At 52.8% G+C, this 27,565-nt stretch overlaps 1 protein-coding gene and 1 long non-coding RNA gene across 11 annotated transcripts in view; one reads left to right on the top strand and one right to left on the bottom strand.

The window, feature by feature from the left end:
- The window catches only part of Scn5a (sodium voltage-gated channel alpha subunit 5), a 97,683-nt gene that overhangs the window by 43,975 nt on the left and 26,143 nt on the right, over positions 1 to 27,565 (top strand). For 4 of the 10 annotated variants that reach the window (XR_015626386.1, NM_001160162.3, XM_087560598.1 and 1 more), the window contains 11 exon segments: positions 752 to 893; positions 1,332 to 1,529; positions 2,140 to 2,319; positions 2,862 to 3,233; positions 6,750 to 6,882; positions 7,722 to 7,960; positions 14,901 to 15,074; positions 16,232 to 16,588; positions 19,848 to 20,288; positions 24,471 to 24,591; positions 25,213 to 25,367. Coding sequence is in view for 9 of the 10 variants with exons in the window: in NM_001160162.3 (NP_001153634.2) it covers positions 752 to 893; positions 1,332 to 1,529; positions 2,140 to 2,319; positions 2,862 to 3,233; positions 6,750 to 6,882; positions 7,722 to 7,960; positions 14,901 to 15,074; positions 16,232 to 16,588; positions 19,848 to 20,288; positions 24,471 to 24,591; positions 25,213 to 25,367 (2,512 nt within the window). In the remaining variant the exon portion in view is untranslated. 10 annotated transcript variants of the gene reach the window in all.
- Positions 20,720 to 23,384, bottom strand: LOC148004382 (uncharacterized). Its single transcript, XR_015628114.1, has 2 exons — positions 23,136 to 23,384; positions 20,720 to 22,078 (listed from the first exon to the last, which is right to left on the bottom strand). It is a non-coding gene; the product is annotated as an uncharacterized LOC148004382 (long non-coding RNA).

Here is a 27,565-nt window from a genome sequence, read left to right as displayed (position 1 = left end):
TACACACGAACACACATACACACACACACACACACAAACACACACACACGAACACACATACACACACACACACACATACACACACACATACACACACACGTGTTAAATAAATAGTTTTCCAGATGCAACCCAGTCCAGCCCCTCACCTGCCTCTGCACACACTTACCCAAGCCTTGCCGGTCCTCTTCTCCCTCTGGAGCTCTGAGTGTGTTCACCTCCCCAGGGGGTGTACAAGTCAAGGAAGGAAACATGGGCTTCCTCCAGGGGAGGAGGCAACAGCAAAACAGCAGCAGCCACCAGGAAGGGCATGTCGCGCAGATGGAGGGAAACTTGATGTGGGCCTTAGAAATTCCAAGTAGGGCTGGAGAGATGGCTCAGCGGTTATGAGCACTGACTGCTCTTTCGGAGGTTCTGAGTTCAAGTCCCAGCAATCACATGGTGGCTCGCAACTATCTGTAACAGATTCTGGTGTATCTCAAGACAGCTACAATGTACTCATATACATTAAATAAATAAAACATTTTAAAAAAAAGAAAAAGAAATTCCAAGTAGGTCTAGGAGAGAGGGGGGAAGATGGTGACCTGGCCAGTTGTGAACGTGGCAAGAACAAGATCATGGGTGCAGGACCCAAAACCCTGGCACTGCGTTGGTGATGCAGCCTCAGAGCTGATGAGCATAGGTTGGGCTGCCCAGGGAAACGAACCAGGGTCCTTCACAGCATGAGACAGAGTGTGTATGTGTCTGGCTATAGGACATGTCCTGAGGGCTATCGGTGCCTGAAGGCAGGTGAGAACCCAGACCACGGTTACACCAGCTTCGACTCCTTCGCCTGGGCCTTCCTTGCACTCTTCCGCCTGATGACACAGGACTGCTGGGAACGCCTATACCAGCAGGTGCACGGGAGCCCGGGCCAGCAGAGGGGTGCTAGGCATGGGCTCCAGGGCAGGCCACACAAATAGCCAGCCAGAAATGTCCCCGGTAGCTTTCCACGGGTGAGGGTTATGGAGGGAGGGGGCAGAGGAAAGGTTTGGTGACTAAGTTCCAGTCCGTGATAGAGGACACTATTCTGTGGATGAACTATCCCTTTGCCCTGTACAACAGAACATTCTCTGTAGATACAACAGTCTCCCCGTAAGGTGAGGTACCTGCCTCCTTCTAAGTGGGACGCTCTCCTGTGGGTTGTTAGCAAGTGACCTTCCACAGGTGGGACACGCTTTTCTCTGCCTCCAGGCTTTAGGACACTGAGCCCTTGGCCTAGCCACACTGGTGACTTAAAAATACCATGACTTGGGCCCTCAGTGAGGGTGACTTCTGACCCCTTGCTCCTCCAGACCCTGAGGTCCGCAGGAAAGATCTACATGATCTTCTTCATGCTCGTCATCTTTCTGGGCTCCTTCTACCTGGTGAACTTGATCCTGGCTGTGGTGGCCATGGCCTACGAGGAGCAAAACCAAGCCACCATCGCCGAGACGGAAGAGAAGGAGAAGCGCTTCCAGGAGGCCATGGAGATGCTCAAGAAGGAACACGAGGTGAGCTCTCGAGCGGTGGCTGGAGGTGCGGTGCATGCTGGGTAAGACTAGCAGGTGGTGCATTCTGAGTGGAAAGCAGTGCATGCTGGGTAAGACTGGCAGGGGGTGTGTTCTGAGTGGAAGGCGGTGCCTGCTGATCGAGATGGCCCTGTTGGTGTGGTGTGCAATGGGTAAATTTGGTTCCTATGCCACTATGTTTTCTAGGCAAAGATAACACAGAATGGGTGGGGTGCAGGTGACAGTGTCTTGGTAAGCGTGGCCTCTGTGGGCGTAGCCCGTGCCTGGTACAAGATCCTTGTCCATGCGTGTAGCCTGCTCTGGTGGAGGGATACTTCCCGATAGGCTAGTGAGGAAAGTCCAAGGCTGAAGAGGAGCATGGGCCGCCCTGCCCTGGCTCCCACATCCAGGTTCCCTCATGGTAGCTATCAGACTTGGCTACTTACTCTCCCTTCCAGGTTCTTGGTCTTTCTCAAAGCATTGTCTGCCTGGGATCAACTCTGTGAAGGCCACACTCTGAGTCAATCGTGAAGTCTGATGGGGCAGCTCGCCTAGGTCTGAAGCTAGCCAGAGTTTCTCCATGACCAAACACCCTTTCTCCATCCTTTACCAGGCTCTCACCATCAGGGGTGTGGATACCGTGTCCCGTAGCTCTCTGGAGATGTCTCCTTTGGCCCCAGTAACCAACCATGAGAGAAAGAGCAAAAGGAGGAAACGACTATCTTCGGGGACAGAGGATGGTGGGGATGACAGGCTCCCCAAGTCGGACTCAGAAGATGGTCCCAGAGCATTGGTAATCCCGATGTGGTTCTGGCCTCTGCAGAGCCCATCATGGTGGGCCCCGCCCCCCCGTGTGGCCACAGCCCTAAGCTTAATCTCCACAAAAGACAGGCTTGGACCCCTCCCATCCCTTTCAGTTTCCTGTAGTCATTCTTAAAGTGGGGGAGAGTTAGGGTGGATTTATGTGTTAATGCTCCTCCTACCTGGAACTAGTCCTCAAGTATGGGGACCAGCACTGGGAGTGGGGGCTTGTGGGGTGGGGTGAAAGGGGCCCAAGTGCTGATCCTAGCTCTCCTGCCCAGCCAAGGCCCCCTCCAGGCCCAGAGCAGCTTCAGAGTCAAACCCAGAGATACAGGGATGAAATGAGCAGAGATCCCACAAGATACAGGGGACACCCCATCTCTTCCTAAGTCCCTACCTCAGCCCTCCCAGGCTCTTGTGGCCAGCAGAAGCCTCGGTGCCCTCAGAACATGAACTGGGCTGACACCAACCATGATAGTTTGGCCGAAGCAGAGTTTGAGCCCTGTGGGTCACGCACCATCCCTGTGCCCTCAGAATCAGCTCAGCCTCACCCATGGGCTCAGCCGGACATCCATGAGGCCCCGCTCGAGCCGAGGGAGCATTTTCACGTTCCGAAGACGGGACCAAGGCTCTGAGGCGGACTTCGCAGATGACGAGAACAGCACTGCGGGGGAGAGCGAGAGCCACCGCACATCGCTGCTGGTACCCTGGCCCCTGCGCCATCCCAGCGCCCAAGGACAGCCCGGCCCTGGAGCCTCAGCTCCCGGTTACGTTCTCAATGGCAAAAGGAACAGCACCGTGGACTGCAATGGGGTGGTTTCCTTGCTGGGGGCAGGTGACGCAGAGGCCACCTCCCCAGGGAGCTACCTTCTCCGCCCTATGGTGCTGGACCGACCCCCAGACACGGTGAGCCAGCCCCCCGGCCTACGAGCACCAGCCCAGATCTGTCTCCCAAACTGGTGATAGGTACCATCCTCAAAACTGCCTGCTGAAGGTTGATCGAGCATCTAGCGTGTGCTCCATTCCCAGAACATCTCTTCCCTTATAGCTTCCGTGCCAACTGGGCAGGCAGACAAGTCAAGAGAAAAAAGGAGAAGACCGAAAGAAAAGTGTCTATGTAAACATGTGTGGTGTAGAAGTGAGGGAAGGAGTCAGGTTTCACACCTGATGCAGAGTCAGTGCCAAGGTGCCACAGTAGAGCAGTGTCCCAGACCCCGTGCGCTGTGTCATGTACCTTCTGCATCAGCGGGACAGGAACAAGACATCCAGGCAAGCCTGGGACCAGGGCTAGGTCGCAAAGGGGCCCCACAGAGGATTCTAGACAGCACTCACTCAGTGAGTAGGAAACAGTCCACTACTTTACTAACTTGTAACTCCATGCCAGCCAAAATAGTAAGTGCTGGGAGTGGGGAGCAGGAAGAGTAGAGGCATTTAAGCAGCAACCACAAGAAGAGGAGCCAGGGTGGTTTTCTACGTCTGGCAGGGCTGGTGGGTAGAGTGGTTAGTGCCCAAGCTCCGGACATTAGCCTAGGTATGGATTCTAGATCGCAGCGTGACCACTCTTGGCACGTGTTTTTGCTCCTCTGGATTTTAAGTGCCTCATCTGTAGAATAGGAGAGAATTACCCAACGTGGCCAGTGTAGGCAGGGCCAAAGACATACAGGAACATAATCGGCACTATTAAAAATGTCACAGTACCATGCTTTCCATGCCAAAGTGCGCCACACACGGCAAAAGGGCAGACAGCCTGGGGAAGAGCCTGTCTGGCTTATGGCACCGTGAGGGCAGTGAGGCTGGAATGGAGGCAGCCAAATGAGCTGTTGTCAGCAAGGTGGTCACAGTCACGGAAGGTCTTTCGTGGCACACTGGTGACTGCCCGGTCGGCCCCTGCAACTCCTCATACCAGTGCCTGAAAAGCCCGCTCAGGAAAGGCCTGAATGTGTCGCTCACACGTACACAGGCAGGATACAACGATGGGGAAACCACAGGACGATGGGATGTTGGTCAGGAAGGTGGAGGGCCCGGTCCACATGGCCACTAGCTGTGGGTCTTTATATGGGTTAATCATCCGAGCCTCAATTTCCTGCAAAGTGGAAATCAGATTTAACACGTACGTCAGCAGGTGGTAGTGGGACCAAGGGAGCTGAAACAGGTCCAGGGCTTAGGCCAGATCTGGCCGCTTGAGCATGTTACTGGTTACCGTTACTGTGTGCTGTTGACACGCGTGAGCAAAGGCTTCTGGGATGCTTCGCCAAGAGTCCAAGCCCTACATAGGGAGTGAGGGGAGGAACTTCAAGACCCCTAAGGGTTGCGGAGACATCTGGGTCCTTCAGGACCGGTCACCTGGAGGGTGGGGTATCTGGTTTCCAGTCTGGCTCTGGAGCCCCAGCCTCAGGCAGGCAGAGCTGGAGCGCTAATAGAATTTCCTAATCCCATTAGGGAGAAAATCATCTCATTGTGCTGCACATGTCGGGAGGAATCCAAGTTCACACACTTCATTACCGGGAACTCTGACTTCACCCATTCTCACTTCTGCAGGGCCCATTTGTAACTTTAAAGGGATTAGCAGGCCGAGGCGGAGTCGTTTGTAAGGTTAAAGGAATTAGCCGTCCAAGATGGAGACATTTGAAAAGTCAAAGAGATTAGCCAGGCAGAAGCCCCTGGGAATGCCTTCCCCACTCCCTGCTGGTCCCCTGTGAGCCCATTTCTAGTCTGCAAACAGAGCCCTGTGCTGGGTACACAGGGCCCCAGTCAGCGGGGGGGGGGGGGGGGGGGGGGGGGGTGGAGGGTGGGAGGAGCCTAGGGAGTGCCGGCCCCGCCCCTTAGCCAGCAGTCAACTCAGCGACTACTGACTACACTGAAGCTCATAAAGTGAGCAGGGACCTGTCTGTCACTTTCCACTCTGCTCAGGCCCCAGTTCCACAAGTATCAGCACTTTGACAACTGGGTGTTCATTCTCCAAACCTTTGTCTTGCTCTCGGTACATGTCCTCCTGGGCATGTACCCAGATCAGCTCCTCACTGTTGTCTGTGTCAGAGTTCAGGGTTGGGCTGGAGCCATGATGGATTTTAGTAATCTTCCATTGGCTGGTCGGTTCGTTTAGTTACTAGGAACAGTGCGCTCGAAGGACCGTGCCTCTCTGCATCTTGGGTGTGTGTATAAAAGTGTTTATGAGGGTAGATTGCAAGACAAGGGATCTCAGGACCATTTAAAAATTCTAAGTAGGGGCTGGAGAGATGGCTCAGTGGTTCCGAGCACTGGCCGCTCTTCCAGAGGACCAGAGTTTGAGTCCCAGCACCCACGTGGAGGCTCACAACTGTCGACCACCCCAGTTCCAGGGATCCGATGTCCTCGTCTAGTGTTTACGGACACCCAGCACACACACGCGCACACACACACGGTGCACCGACATATACACGCAGGCAGAACACTCATGCATATGAAATACAATCATTAAAAATTAAAATCTTCTGGTTTAGACCCAGGCACATCTCCATATGATGCGGCTGCCACCGGTCTCATCCGGGCACTGTGCTGGTTTCGTGTTTCTGTGAATGCCATCCTAGGGCATGTCAGACCTTTTCAGTCTCTTTCTGTCCTTGACAATACAGAGCTTTGATTAGGATCATTGCTGTGCGGACTGACACTTGTGGCATGCTGGTCCTGGAGGGGCTTGTGTGGTGTGTGTACACTGAGAACACCGAAGGAAGGAGATGGTGGTGGACGGAAGGAGCAAGGATCGGGGGTGGGGGGGAGAGCTATCAGCTGGAGAAGGGTTGGTTCTCCGAGTGCAGCATTCCTTATCCCAGCAATACCTCCATCCTCAGGACTATGTTGTAGCTCCATAGGGAGAGCGGTCAGAATGCTTGCCTAGCATGCATGAAGTCCTGGGCTCGATCCCCAGCAGAGCATGAACTAGATATGGTGACACACACCTGTAACCCCTGGTGTAGGAAGTAAGGATAGAAGGATCAGGAGTTCAAAGTCATCCTCAGACACATGTCAAGTTCAAAGCCAGCCCGGCTACATGAGACCCTGTCTCAAAAATAGATAGGTAGGTAGGTAGGTAGGTAGGTAGGTAGGTAGATAGATAGATAGATAGATAGATAGATAGATAGATAGATAGATAGATAGATAGGCGGGTCAGTGGATGGTTAAGCGGGCAAAGATTGCAGCTGCCAACCAACATTTACAACCTGCATTCAATCCCTGAGACACACATGGCGGGAGACAGCTGACACCTGCTGGTCGACCTCTGACCTCTGCATGTGCACACACCCACAAGAATGAATGGATAAATGAGTGAATGCAATTTTAAAATTAAAGAGCGAAAACACAGGAACAAGACTTCCACTCGTCCTGAGTCCTCCCCAGCCTGAGCCCCTCCCGGGTGCCTGACGCATGTCTCCTGGTTGCACGCAGACCACTCCGTCAGAGGAGCCCGGTGGGCCCCAGATGCTGACACCTCAGGCTCCGTGTGCAGATGGTTTTGAGGAGCCCGGAGCACGGCAACGGGCACTCAGCGCTGTCAGTGTCCTCACCAGCGCCCTGGAAGGTTGGTGTCCTTCGCTCTTCCCTCCCCATTTAACCTCCATTCCAGCCTCAACATCTCAACATCTTGTCTGCCCTCACCCCTGGACCCCCGATACCTCCTCCAGGTGTCTCTTCTTCCGGCTGTGAATGTCTTTGCCTGTTCTCTGGTCTCCTCTCTGCTTCTGCTTCTCCTTCCCCAGGTACCCCCACATCTATCCTGGACTACCCCCACCTCATCCACCCCTCTCCCAAGCACGCCTCAGTCTGTCCAAAGCCACCCTGTCTCTTCCTGCCTGCCCTTCCTGTACTAGCCTGTCGTCAGACATGTCCACATCCACGTAGACTATTACAGCAATCCTGGATGCATACCAGCTGCCTCCACCCTAGGCAACTCCACACACCCTCCAAGCCAACTGGGCACCATGTCTTGTGTCATCCTGCCTCAGGTGTTCATGCTTGTGTTTCATACCCTATCCCAGCACCTCACCTCAGACTCCCCTGTGTACTCTCACATCAGAACTTGGCTGTTCTACTCCCTGCCCTCACTTGCAACCTGCCCCGCTCAGAGAGCACCCATATCTGTGGGATGGAGTTGTCTACATAAACCTACACTGGCCTACTCTGTCATAGTCTCCTTTCCCCACATCCACCTTAGTTTCTTATCTCTGCAGCCCTTTCCTCCCACATCTCCAGAGTGAAGAGCTGAAACACAGGCCACCCACTTCCCTATCCTTCCCTCAGCGTGCCACAGCCGCTTAGCCCCCTGCTAACCTCCTCCCAACCCCACTCGAGTCACAAGACCTTTCTAGAACGCCACCAGACTTGGTGGATAAACCTAGTTAACCCCCTGGCTGTCCCCAGAGTTGGAGGAGTCCCATCGGAAGTGTCCACCATGCTGGAACCGCTTTGCCCAGCACTACCTCATCTGGGAGTGCTGTCCACTCTGGATGTCCATCAAGCAGAAGGTGAAGTTTGTGGTCATGGACCCATTTGCCGACCTCACTATCACCATGTGCATCGTGCTCAATACGCTCTTCATGGCTCTGGAGCATTACAACATGACGGCAGAGTTTGAGGAGATGCTGCAGGTCGGAAACCTGGTAAGGACCGCCTGCCATCGGCTCTTAAGTAGGCATCCCTGAAGGGCATGGCTCTCAAAGGGAGGGGATTCTGAACATCGAAGGGGCTTTTCTAGGGAGCGGTCCTGGAGACACCTTGGAGGAGGGAGTTTTGGAGTCTGGTTTTAAGGAGCAAAAGTATCGATTTGAGTGGGAGGATGGGGTTGAAGCTTGTGGACATGCTCAAATGCTGACAACAAAAGTGAGTGGGCGCGTCTGAAATGCGTGGAGACCAGCCAGGGGTGAGCAAACGCAGGAGGGAAGCACAGAAAGGAAGGGGCTGCTCTGCAGGGCGGGGATTGCACTGGATGCTGAATGCGGAAAAGGAGGGGTGAGTGAGTGGGCAGAGGAGAGAAGGGAAGAATAGAGAGATGAGTGGATGATTAGAATTCATGAAAGATAAAGGGATGGATGATCCAATAAAGAACAGAACAAAAGAGGGATGGTGGGTGTATTAAGTATGGAGGAGAGTGAGAGACAAATGGGCGAGTGGGGGGATGGGTTGGAGGGTGGATGAGAGGTGGGTGGGAGGATGGAAGAATGAATGGATGGTGGGAGGATGATTAGAGAGGAGTAAGACTAGAAGGATGGACAGATGGATAATTGGGGAGAGAAGAAAGGAAGGATAAAAAGATAGACAAATGATTAGAGGTAATGGGATGAGAGGCGGATGGGTGAGTGCATCAATAATTAGATTGGGAGAGAGATAGAAGGACGGAAGGAAAGATAGTTGGATCTGTCGGTGATGGTGAGCAGATGATTAGAGGGCAGCAGAGAGTGGGAGCAGGATGGGTGGATGGATGGATGGATGGGTGGGTGGGTGGGTGGGTAGATGGATAGATGGATGGATGGGTGGATGGATGATGGATGGGTGGGTGGGTGGATGGGTGGGTGAATAGATGGGTGGGTGGATGGATGAATGGATGGATGAGTGGGTGGGTGGATTGATGGATGGGTGGGTGGATGGGTGGGTGGATGGATTGATGGGTGGGTGGATGGATGGATTGATGGATGGATGGGTGGGTAGATGGATGGGTGGGTGGGTGGATGGATGGATGGGTGTGTGGGTGGGTGGATGGATTGATGGATGGATGGGTGGGAGGATGGGTGGGAGGATGGGTGGGAGGATGGGTGGGAGGATGGATTGATGGATGGGTGGGTGGATGGATGGGTGGATGGATAGATGGATGGATGGGTGGGTGGGTGGGTGGGTAGATGGATGGATGGGTGGGAGGATGGGTGGGAGGATGGATTGATGGATGGGTGGGTGGATGGATGGGTGGGTGGGTGGATGGATGGGTGGGTGGATGGATGGGTGGGAGGATGGGTGGGAGGATGGATTGATGGGTGGATGGATGGATGGGAGGATGGATTGATGGGTGGATGGGTGGGTGGATAGATGGATGGATGGGTGGGTGGGTGGATGGGTGGGTAGATGGATGGATGGGTGGGTGGGTGGGTGGATGGATGGGTGGATGGATGGTTGGGAGGATGGATTGATGGGTGGGTGGATGGATGGGTGGGTGGATGGATGGGTGGATGGATTGGTGGCTATATAGAGGAGGAAGAAAAGAGGATGGATGTGTGGATGGACTGTAGGGGCCTGTGGGCGGGTAGAGATGGCAGCCCGTGGGCGGGTAGATAGCCGATGGATAGCTGAGTGTGCTTAGTCAGTCACGGACATGCAGAACCAGGTTTGAATTCTGACTCAGCTCTTACTGACTGTGAACCTCAAGCAAGCATGACTTAATCCTGGTAATTGGCACGATGAGTATTTGCTGAATTTAATAAATGCAAGAATCAGACAATATGAACTTCATCAGAAGCTAATGAGGCTGAATAAGATAATCCCTGTACCGTGCTTCCCTCCAACTTGCACGAACAACAAGCCATCAGCATACATGATGGCTGTAGTAGTTGTTATTAGACAGACTGACCCCACATCTCCATTTTGCAGACAGAGAGACTGAGGCAGGAGGGGTGGCATGGGGGGAGTGGAATCAGCCATGCATCTACTGTGTGCTGGCACGTGGACACTGCCAACCTCTCTAGAGGTCCTCAGCAGAGCTGGCCAGAGCCCCTAGGCTCACTGTGCCAGCCAGTGGGGAGGACCCTGGCTGGATCTCAGGTCTGTCTCACAGCAGACCTGGCCCTCTCTCAGACCCAGCTGCTCCGATGGCTCACACGGGCACGTAGACCTCACACACACTGTGAGCTGTGGATATTTTCTTCCTTAACTGCCTTTTATAAACCCGGGACTTTAAGTGGTCATTTGCAGAATTTATTCAACATTTTTACAGTCGTTTAAGCCCATTTAGCTATTCCTGTACTTTTCCTTCTTGTAAATCAAGGGGGAGGTACATCTAACGTGTGGCGTCTCGTGGTGCAGCCGGGGGATATTTATTGAGTGGTCTTTGGTACATCTCGGCATGCAGTCTCCTCTGCAGATGTTACATGCCCATCGGATGGCCATTGCAGGACATAAAGAGTAGTTTGCTGGGCTGGACTGGGCAGTGGTCGGATGTGATGGAGAACTTACCTGCTCTCCCAAACTGTCAGCACGTGACTGACAGCTGTACTAAACCGATGTTCGTCACTGGTAACAGCTGCGTTTCGTGCTGTTTGGATAGCGTTATTGCTGATATGAAAGGCTTTGGTTTTCTTGGATTTAATATAGTCCAAGTGGCTTAAATATTAATGTAAAGAATCAAAACTACCAAAATAAACACAGGTAGGTAACTCTTGGCGCGGCGGCAGACTCTTCAGGCAGATTCCATAAAAGAGGAGGCTGGCCGATTAAACCGCTCAGACCATTGCATAATCAAAGGCAATATTGAGGAGAAGATAGCTCGAAAAGCCTCCCATTGTGAAGGTTGGGTTGGGGTTGGAGAGGTGGCTCAGTGGCTAAGAGAACTTGCTGCTCTTGCAGAGGATCTGGGTTCAATTCCCAGGTGGTAGCTCACTACCGCCTGAAGCTGCAGACTCCTCCTGCTCTCAGCAGGCACCTGCATGCACACATGTGCCTGTGCGTTCTCTCTCTCTCCCACCCTCCCTCCCTCCCTCTTTCTTCCCCTCCCTTCTCCTCCTCTTCTTCTTCCTCCTCCTCCTCTTCCTCCTCCTCCTTCTCTCTCTCTCTCTCTCTCTCTCTCTCTCTCTCTCTCTCTCACACACACACACACACACACAGAGACAGACAGACAGATAGACAAACAGTCTTGGGGGAAAGGTGGAAGTTCTCTACCATCTATTAAGATATATTATAAAACCCCAAAAAGTTATGGCATCTATAAAATGTGGTCAGAGCTGCAAGACAGCAATATTAGGAGTAAAGCAATCCTGTTGGAGAATTGGCAACAGCACTATAATCCATGAGCAAAGGCTGAGTGAACTGCTCCACAGAGGATCCTGGGAGGAACTGGTAATCTACACCGGGAAAAACTTGACCTGGGTCCCTCTGTCAGGCCGCGCTCACTAACAGGAGGCTGAGGACTTGGTTTTGACAATTAACTATGATAAAAACTTCTTTAAAGTTTACAGCATGGACGGTCATGGTCATTCCCGGTTTCACTCTGTTGCTGTGGAGTGGAAACAACTCAGACCAGAAGGAACTTCAGGGAGTTTGTTTGGGCTTACGATTCCTGCAGGTTAGGTGTTCATAAAGGAAGGAAAGGCCTTGGTGGCAGGAGCAGGGAGCTGAGAGATCCCATTTCTATCCCCAAACAGGATAGAAGAGAACTGCCATGGGGCCCTGTGACAAGCCCTCAAAGCCCACCCCCACAGATGCATTTCCTCCCTGCTCCATCTCCTAACCTTACCAAAGAGCCCCACCAACGGAGGGCCAAACATTTAATACAGGAGCCCATGAGGGACATTTCTCTTTCAAACCACCGACAAGAAGGAAAGGGTTTCTTTGGCTTACACTTCCAAGTCACGGTCCGCTGTGGAGAGAAGTCAGACAACCATTACCTATTGTTCTTGTGCGTTTGGTATGTAGGGACATGGATAGACGCTACACATCAGATTTGGGGTAGCGATAGCCTTGAAGGAACTGCAGCACCATGAACGGTTTTGTAAGTTACCTGTGGTGGGAGATAGGAGGCAAAACCACAGTGGGAGCTGCCATTCGGGCCAATGGCTTAACCTCTCTATATCTGTTTGTTTATTTATAACAGGGGAAACAGCAAACATACATATCACACAGGGTTCCTGTGAGGATTAAATGGTGGAAAGTATGAGGAACACTAGAGTGCCCACTGTAGTGTACCGCAAATACAGGTTCAGTCTACTACTTCTACCACCGCCATCTTGTGAGAGTGAATAAAACAGCATTGGCTGTTAAATTAAAGCATTGGCTTTAATCCCAGCACTCAGGAGGCAGAGGCAGGGGGAGCTGTGAGTTGAAGGCCAGCCCGGTCTACAGAGTGAATTCCAGGACAGCCAAGGCTACACAGAAAACCCTGACTCAAAAACAAAAACAAACCAAAAACCAGCACTGGAAGCAAATAAGAAAGACGTTAACATGTTATTGCTTTGTTTGAGGCAGGGTCTCATGTACCTGGCTGGCCTTGAACTCCCTTTAAAGCTAAGCATGACCTTGAATGCCAGATCCTCCTGCCTCTACTCCCCAGTTCTGGGGTTATGGGCATGAACTATCATACCCAGCTTCTAAGTTATTTCTTGACTTAAAAAATAAAAATAAACAAACGATAACAGCAGTACGTATAGTAGATTGGGAGATAACATCCCTAATCTAAAAGGTATGTTTATATACAATTCAAAAACGAGCAAATGCTGTAATGGGACGGTCAACTATGACTGTGAACAGCAGTTTGGCAAGAGAAGAAGCACAGAGATAAAGGAATGGCTGATAAAACAGCTGCATGTGAGGGGCAGAAACACAGGATTAGCATTAGAGGGAGGCAGTTGTCACACACTGCCCGTGGAGTTGGTTCAAATCTGTCTCTGGGGACCAGTTAACCATATCAGAGTCCCCACCCATGGCCATTGACACCGGTCCAAATTGAACAATATGTCTGCAAAATGGTACTTACTGTGACAGTCCTTCTAGAGGAGATTGCCTGCGGTCGAGAATTGGTTGAAATGGTGTGGCACATCCCTGCTGCAGGATGTGCCACAGATGCTAATAACAATACTAGAAAAACAAAGGGAGCTGTAAGCTGTATTTAATTAGCATGGGAAGGAGTCACGGTGTCACCTGTTCAGCCAGGGTTTACACTGTGCATTGTGTAGTCTCATGAAAGATAAACACCACGGTCAAGAAGAGTCAGGATTGAGACCCGTCTGGGCTCCGTGAAACCTTATCTCAAAAGGACCCCCCACCCTTGTAAAAAAAAAAAGATTCTTCATTGTGTATGAGTGTTTTTGTTTTTTTTTGTTTTTGTTTTTGTTTTTTTTTTTTTGGTTCTTTTTTTCGGAGCTGGGGACCGAACCCAGGGCCTTGAGCTTCCTAGGTAAGCGCTCTACCACTGAGCTAAATCCCCAGCCCCAGTGTATGAGTGTTTTATCTGTATGTCTGTATGTGTGCCATGTGTGCGCAGTGCCCAAGGAGGCCACTAGAGGGCAACACATACATACACACACACACACACACACACACACACGGACCTGGTGTTATAGCCAGTTGTAAGCTGCCATGTGGGTGCTGGGAATTGAACTGGATACTCTGGAAGAGCAATCTGTGCTTTTTTTTTTTTTTTTTTTCCGGAGCTGGGGACTGAACCCAGGGCCTTGCGCTTGCCAGGCAAGCGCTCTACCACTGAGCTAAATCCCCAACCTTCAATCTGTGCTTTTAACAATAGAATCATCTCTCAAACTCCAAACTCCACTGTCTAAGCAGTGAGGATGGGACCAGAGCCCACTTCCTCAGAGTGCCATCTGAACAGAGACAAAAGGCCATGTGGTCTCTGCTTTGGCAGCGTTCCTGAGGGTACCCAGGCCGGCTAACCGCACAGTACCCATGCTGACCCCTATGTCTCCATGTCTGCTACAGGCCTGGTACAGTTCCCAGGGTGTGCCACCTAACACCCTCCCCTTCCAGAAGCTCCTGAGTGCCTCCTTGGGCCAACCACCAGCTCCTTACCATGACCAAGCTGCCCCTACCCTCAGCAGATATACCTTCCTCTGGGGATCATGCCGGTAGGACATTGGGTGGTCATGGCTGCCTGCCAACACCACAGGCTCCTGTATTTGGAGCTGCAGAAGCCAACGTTGGGTTGTTTTGTCACAAGTCAACAAACCTGGGAAATCGGCCACATTGTTCCTTCCCTCAGGAATGTCTCTGGGAGAGCGCATCCAGCCTTAGACATTGCAGCATGACATTATCATCTAGGAAGCTCACACTCAAGAACTAGGAAATTAAAAAAAAAGTTTAATTTCAACTTTTAAGTTTACTCATGTTGGGCCTTAGCCACATGTGGGCTGCAGGCCAGCGGTCGGGCCAACCTGTGACAATGGCTTTCAACAGGCTCTTGAGCTCTCTAACTGTGTGACCCTAGACAGCTGCTTCATCTCTCGGTGCCTCGATGTCCTTACCTGTGAAATGGGGACAGTGATACTGTCTGGCTTTTGGATGAGTTTTCTTAAATACACATGGGCTGGGGAGATGGCTCTGCGGGTAAGGGTGCTTTCTGAGGAGAAAGGTGGAAACCTGGGGAGAAGCAGAAGCAAAGGCCAGGAGCTCTGGAGCTGTATAAGGATGCTATGGCTGCCCCAGCTGCCCCTGCAGGTGGCTGTTAGACCCTCCTTCTGCAGAGCCTGTGATGAATACAGGTTTTTCTGAGCCGATGAGCCTAGCCAGTCGCCAAGAGGCCCTGGGGAAGACACTGGCAAGGCAAGAGTCAGGAAGCATGGTGCTTGCTGCCCAGGGTCTTCAGGCCCCACCGACTCCTTCTCTCTTCTTCAGGTCTTCACGGGAATCTTCACAGCGGAGATGACCTTCAAGATCATCGCCCTTGACCCCTACTACTACTTCCAGCAGGGCTGGAATATCTTCGACAGCATCATCGTCATCCTCAGTCTCATGGAGCTGGGGCTGTCCCGCATGGGCAACTTGTCTGTGCTACGTTCCTTCCGTCTGGTATCTGCCTGGACCCACTGCAGAGGGGGGTGGGGGCTTGAAACACCTCTCTACAGCCACTGTCCAGATACTTTTGCTCTGCTCTGTCATGTCCTGGTGAGGTCAAGACACTGATAAGTGTTCCTGGGTGCCTGCCCCAGTGTGGGGATGACAGGTGGAGGTGGGCATTCCTCGGGGGGGGGGGGAGACAGCTGACAGTTTCATAGCCTTTCATGTACCTCCCTAGTCCCAACAGGAACCAGGAGTGGGGTGCGTGTTAAGACATCCCCAGCTCACAGATGAGAGACAGAACTCAGGAGATAAAGCCATAAGCTAATAGGCACACCCAGGTCTATGGGTGACCCACTCAGGACATTGCATTTTTTTAAACTTGCAAGTGCTTAAATTACCCAGGATCTTTTGACACTGCAGAGGCAGATTCGGTGGGTCTCAGATGTCACCGAATCTGCCCTGTGGATTTGGAGCTCAGAATGCCTGAGGTCCACTTGGGACTGGTGGTATGATCAGGGATAGTAACCTAGAGGAATGTGGCGGTTCTCGTGGGGTATGTGGGAGCAGCAGGAAACCCCAGAATCTAAGCTCTAATCTTGGTCCCATTCCTGTGAGCCACAGGACTTAGAGTCACTTTTCCTTTGAGGACCAAAGGAGGGCAGTAACCATGCCAACCTTACGTGGTTATCAGAAATTGAGATTAAGTCAATCCATCCTAAGCAGGGACAGCCTGGGTGTGCAATAAATAGGAAGTACCCGCCATCTTTCTCTGTGCTTGCGAGACGAAAGATGGCGGTAACTGGTGAGTCAAATGGCCTATGCTGGCCTAAAGTATCTGATGGGAACAGTTCCAAGAAAGGAAAGACACACCAGGCTGGGAGAATGCACTAGGAAGCTCCTGGAGATGAGAGTAACAGGTAGGAGGTTTAGTGTGGGGCAGAGAAAGGGCTAAGGGCTAAGTGGGCTAAGGGCTCAGACTGGAGCCCAGCAGGCTTTCCGCAGACTGTGCCGAAATCTAACAGGAATTCCCTAAGAGAAACTAATTGGGGTGTGCGTTAGGAGAACAGGCCTCCCAGGGCTTTCGGGCAAGAGCTGGGGACATTACAGTGTCCTTGAGAAACAGCAACCCAGGTCTACCACAAAGACACCTCCTCTCCCTCCTTCAGCTGCGGGTCTTCAAGCTGGCCAAGTCCTGGCCCACCCTGAACACGCTCATCAAGATCATCGGGAACTCCGTGGGCGCCCTGGGGAACCTGACCCTGGTGCTGGCCATCATCGTCTTCATCTTCGCCGTGGTGGGCATGCAGCTCTTCGGCAAGAACTACTCGGAGCTGAGGCACCGCATCAGCGACTCCGGCCTGCTGCCCCGCTGGCACATGATGGACTTTTTCCACGCCTTCCTCATCATCTTCCGCATCCTCTGTGGGGAGTGGATCGAGACCATGTGGGACTGCATGGAGGTGTCTGGGCAGTCGCTGTGCTTGCTGGTCTTCCTGCTCGTCATGGTCATTGGCAACCTTGTGGTGAGTCAGCCAAGGGCCTCAGGATGCACCCCGAAGTCCCCCAACCCATCCATCCCATCATCCAGTTACCACCATTTCCTTCTCTCTGGCCAGTCACCTAGCTGTCCGTCAAACTGTCCACCTTCCCATAAGCCTCTGCTCCATCAACCCCCTCATTCTTCTGCTTGCTCACTTACCCATCTTTTTCTTTCTACTCAATTGTCCATCCTGGTGCCTGTGCGCACACTTAGCCATCCACCTGTGCAATTAACATGAGCATATCAATTCACTACTCACTTTCATCTGTCGACCTGTGTCAGTATGTTCACCTGTGCAGCCGTCTATCCTCTTAGTCACCCACTCACTATCACTGTCTCATCAGTCTGTCTGATTAGTACCAACCATCCATCCATCCATTCATGCATGCATGCACCCATCCAACCAACCATCCATCCATCCATCATCCATCATCAATCCATCCATCATCCATCCATCATCCATCCATCACCCACCCACCCATCCATCCATCATCCATCCATCATCTATCCATCCATCTATTTATCCATTTATCCATCCATCATCCATCATCCATCCATCCATCATCCATGCATCCATTCACCCATTTGCCACATCCACTCATTCAGTCATATGTCTGCCAATTTCCCATTCACACACACACACACACACACACACACACACACACACACACATTCATACCTGCTCATAGACCTTTTCCATTCATCCCTTACTCAGCCTACCCACCCACCCCTCGTTCACTGCTGCCATCCATTCATTGATCCACCCAACAAGCCGTTCACACTGACTCGGTCACCCTTCCCTGCGTTTTGCCTGTTAATTCGTCTACATGCCATCTACATGTGTATCCGTTATTTGCTTGTTTTTGATTCATTCACTTGCTTATTGATTTGTTACCAGTGAATTACTACATGGTTTTCAACTCAGAGTAACAAGTCTCATTAAGCGTTTCTTGCAGGCCAACCATTATGGTGGTGTCAGCGGGCTTTCAGAGGGAAGTGTGGCCTAGCCCACACACTCTTGGCACTCAACCAACTTGAGAGATGTGGGGGAATGACCCTAAGACAGAAATAACTGGTCAGTGCCCCAAGGGAGAAGCCCTGAGAACCACCCCTCCCCAGCTAGGAAAGTTAAGCAAGGCTTCCTGCTCAGAAGAGACGAGATCAAAGTTAGTCATCGACTCAGGATGGGAACCACCTTATTGGATACATAGGTGACCAGCACAGGACACTTGCACAGTCTGACCCCACATGACTACCATGTCCCTCTGGGCAGCACAGTGTCTCACCAGCCAGCACATAGGCACATAGGGGCTTTAGATCCACTTTCCAGCCTGCTGTGGAATCAGAACTGCAGAGCCATTCCCCAAACCTGCCTGTTTTCAGTATCCAGGTGCCTCAGTCAGGCCCGGCCAGGACCCAACAGATTGTCCACCCTCTCAGTCCCCAGACATAAAGCTCAGGGCCCCATCATCCTCTTTGTCCCCTCAAAAAGCTGCCCCTTGGGGTGGAGCCTCACTTAATCCCTTACCTGACCCCAAGGGCTGCCAGATTCTTTTCTGCTCCAAAAAGAAGCAAAAGCAAAATGTGCCCGCGGCGCTCAGGCCAATGCCAGGCTGAGCCGCCCCTCACACAGAGCCTGCCATTTCTGAGCGGATCTGCCTGGGGACAAGAAGATTAGAGGCTCTGGAGGAGGGACGATGCTACTGCCAGCCCACGCTGCCGCCTCAGGAACTGGGCTGCTGCTGGGGCCAGCCGCGTGGGTGGAAGCAAGCTCGCTACTGAAATGGGAAGGGACCAGGCAAGGCCGGGAGCCACACATGATTGACAGGGAAGCCCTGGAAGAAACCAAATTTTGGAAGCTGGAGATGGGAGGCCCTCGGGTCCCGAGTGGGTGGACAAGGCCTCCTCCCTTGCCTGAAGCGTGGATCCAGGGCTCCCTGGGGAGTCAGGATTTGTGGGACCAGGAGTTGGTGAGGGACATGGACCACAAGGAGGACCTACAGTGGGTGGTGGGGACATGCAGGCTGCGCTTAGACTCGGAGGAAGCCAGAAGCCAGGGGCCAGGCTGGAGGTCAGTGGTTTTGATTAGTACTAAATCCTGAGTCCCTGGTAAGGACATGAAAAAGGTCCTTCTGACCAGGTGTCGGAAGCGGTCACTTCTCTGTAGAGTTGGCCCAGAAGCACCTTTAGCCTTTGCTGGCTGTGGGGATGCATGTTAGTTTATAATCAGTGGTTCCTTACCGAGGCCTGGTCCTCACTGTCACCACCACCTTCACCACAGTGCTCACCCTCTGTCTCCTGACAGATATGGACTCCCTGTGGTGGGGCGCATCCCTCTGGAGCTCGAGAGGGAGAGGGGCAGGGGCTCAGAGATTCCCGTGGCCACCTGGCTACAGGACCCTTTCAGCTGAACTCTTTCCTGGGGACTGACAGGAGACACCTGGTGCCAGGGAATGCCTACAGGCCTGCTGCCATCCTCTTTCCCCTCAGTGGGGCCAGGCAGTATCCTTGTCCTGGGACATCCATCCAGATGTGTCACACCCCACAGTCAATCTGAGACACTCGTGTTCCCCACCTCCTTTCTCCGCTCGCTTCCCTGTGACCCTCACATGGATAGGTGCCAAGACCACCTTAGGACAGGCAGAATGCTCCACAGGTAGCCCACCTCTGCTGGGAACTGGAGCTAATGCCTCCCTTTTATCCAGGGACTCCCCAGCCCTTCCAAAGCTCTTTAAGTTGGGAGTGGTTTCTCCGAGGACCTTCTGCCTTGTCTCCTCACTTCCCAGGAGGGAGCCCTGAGGCCTTCCCACCGTACCCATTGCCTCATTAGTCCAGAGGGGTTCAGGGAGAAAAGGAAAGGCCAGAGTGTAGAGGCCGGTGCCTGGTTAAAGCTCTTCTTCCACCAACCTATGTAACCGTGGCCAAGTCCCTCATTGTCTTCTCATCTCTAGCCCTCGACACTGGATGACAGATGCTCTCCCCATGACCCTGAGCTGTAATACAAGGGACCTGAATCTGCAGTCGGGCTGCCTGAGCTTTTCGCAGAAAGAATTTTGATTCATTTTTCTTTCATAGATAAAGCTTCCGTACAGAAGAGAAGGAGAGGGGTGGGTGAGAGCCCAGTGTCCTGGGCCCTGTGCTTCTGAGCTTTTGTCGTCAGGAGTATTCAATTCTCTTAGGGCCTCAGTTTCCCCTCCAGAGTCCAGCAGTGCCTGGGTGAACTTGAGCTGTTGCCTCAACAGGTCCTGAATCTCTTCTTGGCCTTGCTGCTCAGCTCCTTCAGCGCAGACAACCTCACAGCCCCTGACGAGGATGGGGAGATGAACAACCTCCAGCTGGCCCTGGCTCGCATCCAGAGGGGCCTGCGCTTTGTCAAGCGGACCACCTGGGACTTCTGCTGCGGGATCCTGCGGCGGCGACCTAAGAAGCCCGCGGCTCTTGCCACCCACAGCCAGCTGCCCAGCTGTATCACCGCCCCCAGGTCCCCACCACCCCCAGAGGTGGAGAAGGTGCCCCCAGCCCGCAAGGAAACACGATTCGAGGAGGACAAGCGACCCGGCCAGGGCACCCCTGGGGATTCGGAGCCTGTGTGTGTGCCCATCGCCGTGGCTGAGTCAGACACTGAAGACCAGGAAGAGGATGAAGAGAACAGCCTTGGCACAGAGGAAGAGTCCAGCAAACAGGTCAGCTACCCCTCCATCCCGTCCTGATGGGACAGCCACCTGCTTGTATGGAGTCCAGAGTGCAGCTCCTAGCCTCAACCAGACTACCTCAGCCATGGCACAGGAGGGGAGAGGAAGCCCCATGGCAGCTGGCCCCTCAGGAGGGAGCCAACTCCAGCTTGCCCATTTATCCTGTTAATCAGTATTCACCCCTGGCTAACCTTACAGACCGGCATGCCTAAGAACTCTTGATGAATCTCCCAGTCGCCCACCCCACCCCCAGCTCTGACCGTGGTCCAGCCCCAGGCCAGCAGAGACAGATGTCCCTGTGAGAGAGGGCCACTGTTCGGTGACCTCACAGCCATCTCTTTTCCCTCCTCCCATGCCTGAGGCTGATTCTGAGATTTAAAAATAAGTACCCCTGAGACGGAGGTGTCAGGGACACCACTATCTTATCTCTCAACCTGTTATTTTTAACACTTAGGACCAGAGTCTGGACAAAGCAGAGGGTCTGTCCCCCAGGTTTCCCTTGACCTGAGCTGGGCTCCGTGCAGCTCCTTAGGTCCCTAGGTCAAGCGTAACCAGTTCTCCCTCCGTGTCCGCATCCCTTCCTGGCTGCTTCCTCAGCTGGCATTAGCTGGGCCAGGCCCCGGGGCTCTGCCTCCTCCTGCCTCAGTTGGCCTCACAGACCAGCCTTGGCTCTTTTACTCGAGTTGTAGGACTCTAACAGGGGTGGTTGAGGGAGGGAGAGCTGGGGTCACTAGGACCAACATAGTATCTCCTGCACAGGAGATGAGAGTTGGATTCTGGTTGTTCCCTCTTTTCCCTTTCCCCTGGAGCCAGGACAAACGTGTGTGCTTGGGCACACTCACGTGTGTGTGTGGTGTGTGTGTGTGTGTGTGTGTGTGTGTGTGTGTGTGTGTAGACATGCGTGCGTGCTTGTGTGTGTGTGTGCCTTGTGGGAATTGGTGCAGGCTAACTGCAGTATCTTCAGAACTTGGGAAGTCAGTGCATCCTCCTGAGTAGAGTTGGTAGCATTTGTAAGATGGGCATTGTGGCCGGGCCGCACCCGTTCAGGGAATCTTAAATACGTTGAGCTTTGGCCACAGGGCCTTTCCCATACTTTCCCAGAACCTCTCACTTACTGACCTAAGTCTGCAGAAGAAGGGTCTTTAGTTGATGGAAGTTCATGAAGAGGCCAGGAAGCAGTGGGCAGGGGCTGCAGCCCACATAGCCAGGGCCCTGGAGACCCTCTGCCCCGGGTGTTTGGGCTCTGCTCATGGGGTCTTTTCAGCAGGAATCCCAAGTTGTGTCTGGTGGCCACGAGCCCTACCAGGAGCCCAGGGCCTGGAGCCAGGTGTCAGAGACCACGTCCTCTGAAGCTGGGGCCAGTACATCTCAGGCAGACTGGCAGCAAGAGCAGAAAACGGAGCCCCAGGCCCCGGGGTGCGGTGAGGTAACGGCGGGGTCTGCTGCTGGGGCCAGGGCCAGGCCATGAGGCCACAGAGCCAGTGTGTCACAGACAGCATGGAGGCGTGTTACAGAGAGGAGGGTGGGAAACCAGTGTCCTGACAGGGAGAGACAGTACCCACCCCATGGCCACGCCACGAGGAAATCAACCAGCTCAGGACTCTGAAGCCTGACTGAGTAGTCCTCCCGAGTGTTCACCCTTCTCCTCACGCTTTGCCCTCGTGTTCTTGTGCCAATCAGCAAGCGTTTGTCCTGTGACTCCCCGTATCCAAGGAGGACTTGACTGATCTTCAGAACAGTCCTCACCACATCAGTCAGCTTATGCCTTTCCCCTGTCTTCCCTGCAAAGAAAAAAAAAGGGGGGGGGGAATGGGGCATCTCAGCCTGTCATCAGGATTTACTGTGGCTTTCCTTTGGATTAATTGACACACACTTGGGAGCTTTTGTGGGATTTTTTGTCCTTTTTTTTTCTTTTAAATCTGCATTTCTTGTTTCTCTTGAAAACTTGAGAATGGCACTCCATGTTGCAGACAGGAGGTAGCCATTATTCAGCCTCCCGCTGGAGCTCTCTGGTTTGCCTCAGCACCACCTGCCCGATTGCATGTGTGACCTGCCTGGCCCCTCTGCATATCTGAGTTTTAAGGCCCCAAGTCAAGGGCCAAACAACCGCGCTGTTCGGCCTCACTTGCTTCAAGCGTGTGGAAAGGAAGTCATGTGCTCAGAGAGTGCAGGGTGACCTCCCTCCTCAGCCCTGTGCTTGTGACTTTGGTCCTGTAAGACAGGCCCTAGGATGCTCTGCCATCATGGCTGGTCTTGGAGCACAAGGCCCTGGTGCGTGTCCTCACTGAGTGAATCAGCCTTCTCCCTAGATGGCCTAACACTTGACATGGAGTAGGAGGATCCAGGATCCCAAGCCTCGGGAGAGAGTGTGAGTTTTAAGGCTTCTTCCCTTCAGATGCTTGTGTCCCAGAAGAGGCGAGAGAAATGATGTGGTAGTCCCAGGGAAAGGACTTCTTCCAGGCTGGGCCTGTAGCTGGGTTGGTAGAATGCTTGCCTGGTGCACAAGCCCTGGGTTCCAGCCCTCGGACAGCATAAACTGGGAGTCACGGTCCACAGTTGTAATCCCAGTGCAGCCTCAGGCCCAGAAGTTCTAGGTCTACAGCAGCTGCAGTGAATTCCTGTCTCAGACAGGAAGAAGGGAAGAGGCAAAGGGAAGGAGCTTCCTCCCTCCTGCAGTAGGATCCCGAGAACTCCCTGACAGCCTTCCAGGCCTTGCTCAGCTCAGAGCCTGCAAAAACCCCACCTGGGATAGCCAGCCTCAAAACCATGGGCCAGGAGACTCAGCCCCACCCCTCTGGCCACTCCAAGCAGGCTGTCCCCTCCCCTGAAACCACCAACCTTGGAGGTGATGAATCAGGAGAAACAGGAGGTGCAGATGGGCAGATGGGGATTCATCCCAGGAAGGGGAAAGAAGGCAGCAGGAGCCGCAGGGCCAGGCCCCAGCCTTCAGTAGAGAGCCTAGACTGGCCGTAGGCAGCCAGCTGAGAGGGGACGGAAACAGGAAGCAGATGGGGTGGGGTTAGGAGGGTGGGAGTGGAGTAGGACAGGATGAGGGGGTCCTTTCTCTACAGAGGCCCTCCTGACTCTTATGTTGTTAAGTTCTGTTTCCCACAAGCAGAAATAGGGACAAGGACCTCTGTGTAAATGACTTATAGGGTCAGTGCTCCCTAGAGAGGCCAAGAAGGACACAGTCGAAGCAGATTCAGAGAAGAAGGGAGCTAGACCAAGGCCAAGAGCAGGTTTGCTGAAGTAGACTTCAACGTGTGCTAGTGCAGAGCTACAAAGTATCAAACCACACCCTTGTGCTATCACCAACTGGCAGTCCACTGGCTAAACTGTTCTGGAGAAGGGGCCAGCTAGGCCGCAGGTTTCACAGTGGTAGGGCAGGGTGTTCTACCTACCCATAGACATGTGGCATTACCCACAGTCACAAGGCACAGACACTCACAGGTTATCAAATGTCCTATAGCAGGGGTTCTCAGCCTTCCTAATGCTTTTTGATACAGTTTCTCCTGTGACCCCCAACCATAAAGTTACTTTGTTGTTATTTCATAACTATAATTTTGCTACTGTTATCAATGATGATGTAAATATTTGGGGAGATAGAGGTTTGCCGGAGGGGTTGCAACTCAAAGGTTGAAAACTGCTGACCTAGAGGACCAAACAAGTTATCAAGGCCTAGGGCCAGGGTGGAGAGGTTCCAGCGCTTTCTCTGCCCCAGTTCTAACACCTGTGTGAGCTGAGTGGGAAGCATGGTCCGCTGCTGGCATGTTCTCTGCATGTCTGACCTGCTGCTGTGTGCCTGTCTTGGTTTTGGTTCTGTTCTGGATCTGTGTCTGTGTGCCAATGGGTGCTCCTATAGTCCCCCCACTTTGTCTGTCCTGTCCAAGCTAGATGCATTCCTTACGCTGAGTAATCCCCAATCCCCTCATTCCAACACACCGCAGCCCTAAACCCCACACACCAGAACCACAGACCGGGGAATCCTGAAGTCCAGCCTCCACTCCTCCCTCCTTCAGTGGCTCTGTGGCAGGCATTGACCCACCCCCACCTCAGAATCACGGTGTGCAAAGTGGGAGCCCTCTGGACTCAACCTAGGCTTCCCCCAGATGCTAGGCTGGCGCTGGAGGCTGGTCCTCAGCCCACCACGGCTATCCCTCCCCTCCCCCACAGACCCCTGAGGACAGTTACTCCGAGGGCAGCACAGCTGACATGACCAACACCGCCGACCTCCTGGAGCAAATCCCAGACCTTGGTGAGGACGTCAAGGACCCAGAGGACTGCTTTACTGAAGGTAAGGGGACAGGAGAACCAGAGTTCCTCAGCACCTAGGCCGTGCCATGCCTCACCCTGAGCTAGAGTCTGCTTTCCTTTAACATTCTCCTGTGATGTGGGTCAGAGTGGGCCTGCTCTTGGTGCAGGGCTGGACAGCATCACTAAGGGATGACAGCCCCATGCTTGTGGCGTGGCAGGCACGTGTGAGCCAGCTTACCCCAAGTCTGCCATGCCCTGTACATGGAGTCTTTCCCTGTGTAGCCAAGGGACTGTGGTCTATGGCCAAGTCGGTAACTGACACCCACACCTTTGTAAATGGGATCATAGCTAAGGTTTTCCATCATATGCCTGTCGCTGCAGTGCTGACGGTCACTTGGGGCTCCGCCATTCCCAAGGGGGTAGGTCACGGGAGATAAGTATTTCCAGAGTTCATTTCCTAAGGGGAGCAGGCCGGCACCCATGCCATTGCCAGCCCTGCCCCCTGCTCAGTCCAGCTCTGCAGAGAGCGCCCACAGACCTCCTGCACTCTGACCCCACACCATGCACCCCATCATCCCGACCTCTTGGTCATTCCCTCAAAAAGGCAGCCTTCTGCCAGTCAGACCAAAGCGTTCACAGGCCTGTCGCCCTTCCCTCACAGGCTGCGTCCGACGCTGTCCCTGCTGCATGGTAGACACAACCCAGTCCCCAGGGAAGGTCTGGTGGCGATTGCGCAAGACCTGCTACCGCATCGTGGAGCACAGCTGGTTCGAGACTTTCATCATCTTCATGATCCTGCTCAGCAGTGGAGCGCTGGTACCTCCTGGGGATGCAGGGAGGGACAGGGAGGGCTGTGAGGAAAGGGGGGAAGGGACAGGAGGGAGACATCTCCAGCTAGAGCACCTGGTCAGAGAGTGGGCAGCGCCTCTGTGCTCCCCAGGCACCTCGGGGCAGAGCAGGCTCAGAAATCCAACACCCACAGTAGCTATTGCAGGCCAGAGCAGAGCCCCTGCCCTGTGTCCAGCCCACTGCCTTGTTCCATGAAAGGGAAATTATTTTCTCTGGATCTCCAGCCTCCCATGTTAGAACTCATCCACCTGCCCTCTTCATCAGATGTGCTGTGAGGCCATTAAATTACAGCCATGACTGATTAGGCATAGCGGCTCCACACCACCCATGTCTTCTGTGTGGGCCACAGGCTGAGCCATGTAGTTCACACGTTGTCACATTCTGTGGGTGCATCAGCTTCTATGGAAACACCCGTCACTCACCCCTACTTTGTATTCAAAAGCCTCTGGTTAGGTATATGAACACAGGCAGGTGTGGCCTTAACCTTTCGTTTATTCAGTGGTCTTCTCTAAGCTCCCTGTGTGCCTCAGGGTCTTCCACTCTTCTTGGAGAAACCAGACCCCACAGGTTTGAAATGTCAAAGATCCAAACAAGGTAGAAACAGAGTGAGAATGGAAGGGAGGACTCTGAGTTGTGAGGTCAAGTGGAGGAGGAGCAGCTGGGGAGGACTCCCTGGAGTAAGCATGGGGACTCACGGTGGAGGACAGCCAAGGAGGAGCCTCGAAACACTCCAAAGAATTCCCATCTGGCTTACAGGCACCAGCTCTGGGCCTACAGGCCTTCTACAAAGATGGGCCAGCCCTGGAGGTGGTTGAGGGAGGTGCCAGTGAGCAGGGAGTAACTCAAAGGAAGTGGGGTGCAGGCATGTGTGTAGTTGGCAACAGGAGAAGAGGGAGCACCGTGCTCACCCCTCCCTGCCTTAGAGCGGGCCTGGAGCCATGACTTTGCAGCCCGTCCCGCTGTTTTACCATCTGCAGCCAGAGCCAAGTCTCCGTAGGCTTCAGAGAAGTATGATTTGACAATATGTTAACAAGTTTTGTTTTTAAACAGCCACAAACAAGGGCAGCCAGAGCCATTTAGTCTGGGCTGTGCGGAGAAAATCTCAGGCTGGCATAAGTGAGGAGGAGTTTTGGCAAGCATCTGGTGAATCTAATCAGGGTAGTCAGCCAAGCACTGTTGCTAAAAAACCACGTCAAATATATATTGGGAAAAAGAAGTCTGCATGTGTTGTTTAAAGTCATCGACTTGTTTAACAGAAAGCAAACTGTATCCCTTCCAAAGTGCTGAGGTGGGGGAGGAATTTAAGAAAACAGAGATCTTGAGAGAGAGAGAGAGAGAGAGAGAGAGAGAGAGAGAGAGAGAGAGAAACAAAGAGGAAGTGTGGAAAACAGAAAATTATATAGCCAGGCAAGATCAAGCATATTTTAATAATAAATGTAAGTGGATAAAATTCACTTTTTAAAAGGTAAAGGACTCTGATCTTGAAAAAATATCAGCTATGTGCAACAAACTGACTCAGAAATACTAAACATAAAACAAAATTTAAATTGGCTGAATTCCTTCATCCAAAATGCTTGGGTCCAGAAGTGGTTCTGATCTCAGGGGTTTGGCCATTTGAGATCATTTGCGTGAAATTACCAGTTGAGCAGCCCAAACTGAAATTTCATGAATGCCCATATCTGGAATTTTGGTGTTATATCAGCTTCAAAAAGTTTCAAATTTCATATTTCATTGCATTAGAGATGTATATTTTATACTTCTCTCCTCAATATCTGATCAAAAGCACCTTAAGAGAGGAAGGCCTGCTTTGGGGGAGGGGGGTCACACAGTGAGTGCGTGGTCCATCACAGCTGGGGAGGCCTGCTTTGGGATCACACAGTGAGAGCACACAGTCAGCCCATCACAGCTGGGAGGCACAAGGCTGCTTACCCACATCTGGGCTGACGCAGAAGCAGAGAGAGGTGGCTTTTATCCCTCATCCTGCTTTTTCGTTTCTCCCCCCAACCCTATGGGAGTAAAGCCGCTCACTTAGGAGCGAATAGATTAACTGCCCAGTTAATCCTGTCTGGAAACATATTCACAGAGGCGGCCAGGGGTGCTTTTAAGGGAAGTTTAGATCAGGTCAATTTAACAATGAAGATTGTCTGTCTCTCTCTGTGTGTGTG

This window comes from Rattus norvegicus, chromosome 8, assembly GCF_021556685.1.
Source record: "Rattus norvegicus strain SHRSP/BbbUtx chromosome 8, alternate assembly SHRSP_T2T, whole genome shotgun sequence".
Taxonomy (NCBI): domain Eukaryota; kingdom Metazoa; phylum Chordata; class Mammalia; order Rodentia; family Muridae; genus Rattus; species Rattus norvegicus.
Note: the sequence above shows the minus strand (reverse complement) of the source record. Positions and strands in the feature narration are given on the sequence as shown.